Source organism: Berghia stephanieae, chromosome 2 (assembly GCF_034508935.2).
Source record: "Berghia stephanieae isolate SIO BIC M18660-M18661 chromosome 2, UCSD_Bste_1.3, whole genome shotgun sequence".
Taxonomy (NCBI): domain Eukaryota; kingdom Metazoa; phylum Mollusca; class Gastropoda; order Nudibranchia; family Aeolidiidae; genus Berghia; species Berghia stephanieae.
Window position 1 is genome coordinate 105,824,355 of NC_088361.1, and position 10,000 is coordinate 105,834,354.

At 34.7% G+C, this 10,000-nt stretch overlaps 1 protein-coding gene across 2 annotated transcripts in view; it reads left to right on the plus strand.

Annotated features, from left to right (window-relative positions):
* LOC144966152 (uncharacterized) overlaps positions 1–10,000 on the plus strand; it is a 24,477-nt gene that overhangs the window by 1,852 nt on the left and 12,625 nt on the right. For both annotated transcript variants that reach the window (XR_013644167.1, XM_078902279.1), the window contains exon 2: positions 3,084–3,303. Coding sequence is in view for 1 of the 2 variants with exons in the window: in XM_078902279.1 (XP_078758405.1) it covers positions 3,094–3,303 (210 nt within the window). In the remaining variant the exon portion in view is untranslated. The remainder of the gene's footprint in view (positions 1–3,083; positions 3,304–10,000) is intronic.

Sequence of the window (10,000 nt, forward strand, 5' to 3'; positions counted from 1 at the left end):
GCGCAATTTAATTATGTGGTGCGGCTATGTGGTCTTGTGGTATGACACTCGCTTTCGGATCGGACGGTCCTGGGTTCGAGCCTCGCGCTCATCGCATAGTTGAGCAATTGGAAAAGGTCCTTTACTCACATTATCTCACCGTACTCAGGTGTAAAATGAGTACCTGACCGTTAACAGCAGTGTCTTTGTCCGAAAAATTGTAATATCGCCTAACAGGCGTCATGTCCCGTCCTACATGTTAAATCTTGCTGTTGACCAGGGACCCCTTGTAAAGCGCTTTGAGCACATTTTAGTGGATATTGCCCTATATAAAAGCTCTTTTTTATGTGCTCGTTATGATATTATTGTAATGGAGAATTGTTTGAGTTGGATTGAAGGTATTTCCATTGGAACAAGAAGACCATAACAATTTCGGTTATCAGACCTGCAAAACAATGCACGTCGACTGGGTAACTTCCAGACCTGAGGTTAAAATATTGAGAGAAAAAAAGACAACTACAGTTTCTAGAGCTGTTCAGTTTTCAAATTTCGCATCTCTTACAATTTTGACTTTAAATTTAAATTCCCACAAAAGTACAAAATTAAGGCGATCACTCTCTATCAATTTTCTATAAATATTATATTAAAATTAAATTTTAAAAATTGAGCTTTTATATAGCGCAATATCCACTTAACGTGCTCAAAGCGCTTTACAAGGGGTCCCTGGTCAACAGCAACATTTAACATGTAGGACGAGACATGACGCCTGTTAGGCGATATTACAATGTTTCGGACAAAGACAACGCTGTTAACGGCCAGGTACTCATTTTACACCTGAGTACGGTGAGAAAATGTGAGTAAAGAGTCTTTTCCAAGGACTCAACTATGCGTTGAGCGAGGCTCGAACCCAGGACAATCCGATCCGAAAGCGAGTGTCATACCACTAGACCACATAGCCGCACAGTTACCTATTGAAAATGTATCCATAGCAAAGAATATCTCGCAAAAAGCATGTTTTATTGGTTATGTCTAAGGACATTTCTTGACTTTACAAAATAAATTAACGATTTATTTTGTACAAAAGTATTTCCATGACTTGAAGTAGACCTATCAGTTTATTTTAACTCTATTTGCGGTTAGAAAAAGAATATGTGCACTTAAAAATCCGGTACCCTAAACAATACCTGACAAGAACTAAACTAGGCCAATTGTGCGGCTTTCGGTGCCCTATATATATATATATATATATATATATATATATATATATAATATATATATATATGACCCTTCGCCTCAACACGGTGTTGAGTCGGATTGGTTAAGACGTTGAAAATTTAATTTACAGCCAGAAATATCAGACTTGTGTTGAGTTTGTATGTTTTATTGAGGAGAATGGATACCATATTTTAGGGTGCTAATGCCAACAATTTATAATTTTGACCAGTTTAACATTTAATTCGGCTTTTAAGCATCTGGTTCGTTCCGACATAATACCGTTTTGAGACGATGAGTCATATATATATATATATATATATATATATATATATATATATATATATATTAAGCCGAAACTAACGTTTCAATTTCCGTCATTTCATGATGAATTGAAGGACATGGAAACGTTCGTTTCGTCTTTAAAATACATGAGTAAATATATATATATATATATATATATATATATATATATATATATATATATATATATATATATATATATATATAAGTCTTAAAGACTCTGACATTCCTCGCGGTTATTGAATAGTCATGGAGAGAGCTCCAAACATCTATATATCTGAAAATTAAAGAATGGGCATGTATAGAAGTTGAACACCGTTCTTTAAAGAACTACTTAAAAATTCCCCCTCTTGTTGATGTCAAAACGGTATAATATTTGCGTAACCCGCTGGTGGCAATCGTATGTACTATCTTGTAAAGTTGAATTATATCACATTCAAGTCTTCTGTACTTCAGAGGAGGTAGCAAAAGGCGCTTCAGTGTAGAAACTATATTCAAACGTATGCTATTCTACATCCGTGATATGTAGTCCTCATAAACGTATAGTAGAATCGCATGATGACACCACACGGGTTTCAACAAATAATTTCAGGTTTTGAAAATTGTTGATAGTAAAGACCCAGTTTAATCATTTGATATAAAAGGTAAAATTATCACGTTTTTTGTGTTGTCTTCTGGTCCATCAAGGGGACGGGGATCGATCTCAAGTGTAGTCGAGATTTTCCCTGATCCATAATTGAGCTTTTATATAGCGCAATTTCCACTAAACGTGCTCAAAGCGCTTTACAAGGGGTCCCTGGTCAACAGCAACATTTAACATGTAGGACGGGACATGACGCCTGTCAGGCGATATTACAATTTTTCGGACAAAGACAACGCTGTTAACGGCCAGGTACTCATTTTACACCTGAGTACGGTGAGAGAATGTGAGTAAAGAGCCTTTTCCAAGGACTCGACTATGCGCCGAGCGAGGCTCGAACCCAGGACCTTCCGATCCGAAAGCGAGTGTCCTACCACTAGACCACATAGCCGCACAATCTCAAGTTCAGTCGAGATTTTCCCTGATCCACAGGCATCCAGCAGTGATTAGGTAATTGTGTCTGTTATACATGACGAAATGAACCTTCTGATGATTAATATATCATGCTGAAAAGGTAATTAGCAATTGCTATTGTCCGTGTTATACGATATAAACAGGGGTAAATTTCGGATTCATGAGCGTCCAAAGACTCTGAAGAAGTACTTCATGATTCAGTAGCATGACCCTCGACTATAAGTCTCTAGTTCGATTACACCTATGGATGGCCCGGCATTGAGTAATTGGGAAAGTCTCTAGACACACTTTTCCTCACCATACTCAGTTATAAAGTGAGTACCCGGCAGGTAATAGCGTTATCTCGTATAAAAGAAAATTGAAATTGAGGCTTGCAGGTGTCATGTCATGTAAGAGTGTTGCTCGCTTGAGACGTCTTTGAGCATATTTAACGGATATTGCACGATCTTTATTTTTAAAATCATTTCTACCAAAAGATATGCCTGAGTCTATAATAAAAATGTGTTTTAATTTATTTTCCTTTTTTCATATCCAGACCAACAAAAATGCATCGGTTTACAGTTCACACGTCCTTCTCTGTATTGCTGATACTCATTTTATTTGTGTGCTCTAGCCTTGCTCAAATCCACTTTTCTCACGGATGGGAACCCGGGAAAAGAGCTATACAAGAGTCGGAAAGTAGAGCCATCAAAATGGCAGCGTGTTACGACCAGTTCGATATGGCGCTTATCATGGATATCTTGAAATTAATTAAGGTAAGTATGAAGTCATTGGAGAATGAAAGAAAGATTAGGTCAAAAACCGACATGCAGAGAGTTTAGAGTTCATCATTATCCGCAGATGAGAATATTGATAAGGTTATTATCATTATTATTATCATTAATATTGTCATTATCATCATCATTATCATCATCAACATCATCATCAACAACAACAACAACACCACAATGATCATCATCATCATCATTTTCATTCTTCTCCTCCTCCTCATCATCATCATCATCATCATCATCGTCTTCATCATCTTCATTTCCATCAAGTAAAGATGGTATGCGCTTGGCTAAGAAGCTCACAACATTGGCATCATAAAGTATAACCAACACACAAAACTATGTGTAACCTTGAACGTATATAGTCTGGTTAATACAGTTTAATGAGAATTATTCATAAATTCGGATGGTAAAAAGCAATAACAAAGACCTGAGTGGCGTCAACTTCGTACTATCTATAGCAACCTGATATTTCTAACATTTGTTCTTGATTAAAGCACATATATGTTTTCTTGATTGTTTCCTCTAATCAAATAAGAAAAAAAAACTTTACTTAAGATCCATTTATATCAATTAAGCAACTTTTACTTACTTACTTACTTACTTACTTACTTACTTACTTACTTACTTACTTACTTACTTACTTTCTTGCTTACTTACTTACTTACTTACTGCCCATTATGCCTACTGGCATGTAGGGCAGCAACGAAGGACCTCCATTTTCCTCTGTCTGTAGCCATCATCTTTAGGGAGCTCCATGTCTTCCCCACACTCTCTCATCTCTCCCTCCACTGTTCTCCTCCAGAATGCCCGGCCGAGCCTTCTCCTTCTTTGTCCTTCTGGTGTCCCGTGTAGGGCAGTTTTGCTGTTGTTTCCCTCCTCCATTCTCATAACATGCCCCATCCATCTCCACCGTCTTTTCATGATCGTGTCCTTCATCTTGAACTCTTCCCTTTGGAATTTCAAAAGAATTCCCTAATACACGCTCGACCTTGGGAGCGCGCATGGGCAACGAGCTCAACATTTCAAGCGCATAAATTTAACAATACGTCTAAATTGCAATAATCTCAGCCATGTTATTTCTTCTCAAATACCATCTTATTTTTATAAGGAGTTGACAGTAAACATTACCATTGTTGTCAAGATATGATTACAGGTCAAAATCTATTTTAGCCAAGTTGGATGCATGCAAGGATGGACATAATTTCGCGAACTCCCACGCTTTTGGCAATTGATAATAAGAATGCTTCATGATTATTTTTTGTTCTACATATATCTAATACCATATTTCCTCACAGATTCACACAATTCATTAAAACGACATAGATACCACAACACTGAGATAACACTTCCGTATGGAAAGGTCTTTGTAATTATTATTCTTTGTCCACCAAGCAAAGGGCAGACTGAACTGGTTAGATAATGGATTCGCTCAATGCCATGATAGATAATTCTGTCTTCGTCTCCGTTAATTCTAATCTGTTGCTTATTTGTTTGCTGGTGCTGTTACGATGACCAGCCAAGCTAATACTTTCTGGCTTGGCTAGCTATGTTGAGCATAATTAGAGGGTAGAATGGCTACAATAGTTGCTTTATTTGACCCATACATAAAGGATTTTACACAGACTACGTCATTCAGGCACGGTTTAATATTTTTTCAAAAAAAATTTAATGGACGATTAATTCCATGCCTTCGAAAAGGCTCTTTTCGCACATTCTCACACTGTATTTAGGAATTTAAAGAGCCCGTGCATGGCTACAGCTTTCACTTTGTAGAAAATAAATAGATATTATGGCCTCACTGCTCTCATGTCTGGTACTGCATGTTAAATGTTGCTATTGGCTTGTAACCATTTAAAAAGCTCTTCGAGTACGTTTTTTATTCGATATAACGCTATATAAATGCTCAATATTTTTTTACTGCATTATGTAAGTAATAATAATAATAATAATAATAATAATAATAATAATAATAATGATAATAATAATAATAATAATAATAATAATAATAATAATAATAATAATAATAATAATAATAATAATAATAATAATAATAATATAATAATAATAATAATAATAATAATCAATAATAAATAATAATAATAATAATAATAATAATAATAATAATAATAATAATAAAATAATAATAATAATAATATAATAATAACAATAATAATAATAATAATAATAATAATAATAATAATAATAATAATAATAATAATAATATAATAATAATAATATAATAATAATAATAATATATAATAATAATAATAATAATAATAATAATAATAATAATAATAATAATAAATAATAATAATAATAATAATAATAATAATAATAAATAATATAATAATAATAATAATAAATAATAATAATAATAATAATAATATAATAATAAATAATAATAATAATAATAATAATAATGCACATTTATATTGCGCAGCCAATCCTCCTGGTTGGAGGCTCTGGGCGCATGAAAATTGTGCTTTATATAGCCCAATATCCACTTAATGTTCTCAAAGAGCTTTACAAGGGATCCCTGGTCAACAGCAACATTTAACATGTAGGACGGGACATGACGCCTGTTAGGCGATATTACAATTTTTCGGACAAAGACAACGCTGTTAACGGCCAGGTACTCATTTTACACCTGTTACGCTGAGAGAATGTGAGTAAAGAGCCTTTTCCAAGGACTCAACTATGCCCAGCCGAGGCCCACCAGAGGTCCTTATGTAAACGGAGCAAGGGCTGGCCGTGACGTTTATCACCCCTCCCTAGTCGTCCAAGTCGGAATTCAAAGTTATCTAACCTGAATGTTAAAAAAAAAGAAAAGAAAAGGAAAAACAAAATCCATTGGATGCCATCACGGCTACAAAACTGGACAATTTTAAGTACCAGTTACTGCGTTAAAAAAACAACCCGACGATAATAATTGATTGTTTGCACCACAGAGAAATTCCCACCAGACCTAAGACCTATTAGAGGCCATAACTTAATTACTGTTGGTTGGTTTGAACACATATCATTCATGTTGGCCAGAAAACGCCTACTTCAAATGCCGATTGATTAAAATGACTTAAAATAGAGTCTGGTCGTGGTCTGTTTTTTTTTGTTGTTTTTTTTTTTTTTTATCCTAATCTTCGCTTTTTCTACTTTTCATTTTTTCGTTTTGTCTTACCGGTTTGTTTGGGTTTATTTTCGTTTGTTTAATTTTTGTTCTGTGTTGCTTTTTTATGGGGGGGGGGGGGGGGGAGGGGGGGGGGGTTGTCATTTTAATCAATCGATATTTGGAACAAAAATTTTCAGCCGAATTGTAAAAAAAAAAAGTATTTTTGTCAAAGTTGGACAGAGAAAGGGTATAGGAGAGTGGGAGGGAGATGGGATAGCCCTGCCTGGCTGTACTCTGCAGAAATAACGTTTTTACTAAAGTTTGACCAGATAACTCTTCCTTCAAATATCGATCGATTGCAAGTCCCAGGTTTGAGAGGGTTTATTCTACAAGACGAGGGTCATTTTAATCGATAGAAGTCCGAGGTTTGAGAGTTTAATGACGAGTTTATGAGGGTCATTTTAAATCATCGATATTTGAAGAAGGACGAGTTTTGTGGCCAAAATGTTTAATCCGTGTTTTATCGGGAAACAACAGAGCTGTCATCACGCGATAGAGTCTATCAAATTAATCTCATTTAGTATGACTCGTATGTTTTACCGATTGCGTCATCGACCGCCGACTTGAAGAGAGGTATTATCAGTGGCGTGGCATGCTTACACTATAAGGTGGTGCCAGAATCAGAAGAAAATGACTTAAAACATGTCATATTTGTAAATACAAAGAAATTAACAAAAATTTTAAGAAAAGACTTAGTTTAGTCAGTTTAATTTTTTTTAAATGCTGTAATCCATTTTTAAAAGATGGATGCGATGCCAGCAGCTACATCTATTATGAAGTCCTAGGATGCCATGCACCAAATCAACCTATATAGCCACGCTCCTGGGTATTATTATGGATGTTGGGATATTGAAGTCACAACATTGATACAATTTCCTATAACAAATAAATAAATAATCATGTGAAATTGATTGTAAGCTTCAATTTAATTACAAAAAACAGATCAAATGAACGTTTCGGGTTTCCCCTTTATCAACAAAACAGGATGAATGAAAAACCATAGATGAATGAGATAATGTGGTAGTGGCGTAGTTAAGATAAAGGGGAAACCCGAAACGTTTTTTGATCTGTTTTTGTAATTGGATTTGAAGCTTACATTCAATTTCCCATGATTATTTATTTCTTCGAGCTTCGAGCAGCAACATTTACATTATAACAAATAAACAATAGACCATGAGGATTCTCTTTTTAACATATTTCCGGGAACTTTTAAATTTTGTCTTCCCTAATTTTTAAAAAGCCAAGAATAAAAGTCTTGCTTGCTACCCTTTGGATAGAACGATAGCCTACCCCAAAGCCAAAGCACTTTTCGCCAGATCTAAGAGAACCATCTTCCCAATAACTGCTTGGTGTGCAGGATAGTCCGGCAAATCTAGACTTCTCGGTGTGAAGCAAGTGTTCTACTATCTAGCTGAGTTATTGGGATTCCGAAAGTCATAAAGAGTCAGCTGAAATAATATTGACACATTTTTACAGAATACACACGTGCATACGGACACTTACATACACACACGCAGATATATATATATATATGTATATATAATATATATATATATATATATATATATATATATATATATATATATATAAGGTGCGAGAATAATCCGGAAAATTTTAGAAGCCTGCAACCGCCGGCCATAACTGATGCAAGTCTGAAATTTCGCCATAATCAAACCAATCTATTGTACTTTATGTAAACAGAATTTCAGAAAAATTTATTGAGAAATATTTATTTGACGATTGCTTTAATAGATAGTTCGAAGATGACGTCACTCAGGTCTTTGTTATTGTTTTTTGCCATCCACGTTTATGAGTAATGCTTACTGAACTGTATTAACCTGGCTATAAACGTTCATGGATACACACACTTTTGTGTGTTGATCCGTTATACTTCCGGATGGCAATGTTATGAGCTTCTAACCAAGCGCATACTATCTATAGATAGACATCTCAAATTTGCCATAACAAAGATTTTGACGTAATTCTCAAATTTTGATGTAATCTGTCGATCCCCCGTGTTGCTTTATGACTGTGCGGAGCCTTTTTTTTTCTAAGATCCAATTCATTTTTCTTATGTCTTAGATAATTATTCGGGTCCATTAAATTTCAATTGATTCTTTTAGCTCTGGTTTTGTTGTACGAGTACGTCATCTGTCTCTTATTCACTGTTTGACACCATTTAAGCCATAGTCCATTTAATTCAAGTCAGGACTCATTCAAGACCATTTAACCTTTAGAGAGTAATCACATATGATTGCTGCGTGGTATTGAAAATTATGTAAGATTGTTAAAACTAATTCCAGGAGCTATCCCAATAGGTCATTTGGTTTTCAACGAGACGGGATAAATTTCTACGATAGTCACACAATACTGCTAAAAACAAGTTTGGAAACTTTCGATATCATAATTTTTATACCACTTTGGTATAAACGGCATGGTTTCTTTCCCAATCTTAGATTTTAAATCAAACTTAGCAAGTATTAATTCAAGGTATTGTTCTTGTTGCTTGCAAAGTTTCGACTGTTTCTGAATTTTTCTTCTTATTGATACAGCGTCACAATTTTTCCGGGGTTTTTCTCCCACCCTATATTTATATATACATAAACACATCCTGGAGGTATCTTGTTTGAGAATTCTTGACAGAATGAGGGTCATTTTAGTCTATCAAATTTTGAGGGACAAGCTTTCTGGCCAAATTTCTTTTTAAAAAAGTGTTTTCAGAGTACAGCAGGATTCCACAAATAGCATTCAAAAGGTTTGGAAAAGAGAGGAGAAAATGATTCTTAATTAATATTTTTTTAACACTTCAAAATCCAATTATTGCTTCATAACACTGGTTGTGGCTCCTTCAAGTTTTGATTATACTTGTATTATCCAACCCAGATTGTCTTATGAAAAAGAAGAACAGCAGTTTTCTTCACGTAAATTAAATTATTCACCTGTTACAAGGATTATTGGACACTTTACAACAATAAGAAAACAAAATTAATGGCACTTCTTCCCATCCGTTAATTGCAATCGTTGTAGGGAATGATAGAGAGAAGTAAATCAATTTAGGCTAATTACGAGATACAAAACTGAATTAAGGTAATCACTAAACCCACACATACACACAGACACAAATACACGCACGTACACAAACACACACACACACACACACACATACACACACACATATACAAACACCTTCGCGGTTTTTACAGAATTGTTAAATATTATTAATTATTAATGCGTCTTATCAATCTCGCGAGGTTTGAGTGTTTTTCCGACATGAGGGTCATTTAAATCGACTGAATTTGAAGGACGAGTTTTCTGGCCAAATTTTGAAATACGTGTGTTTCTTGATTACTGTGGTTAAGTGGTTACGTTAACGATTGATGTATTTAGGGGGTGGTGTGTGTTTGTGTGTGTGTGTGTGTGTGTGTGTGTGTGTGTGTGTAGAAGAAGACAAAATTAGATTCATTTTCTTGTGTTAATAACACCCACTATAATATTCATGGGACTGATATCCTT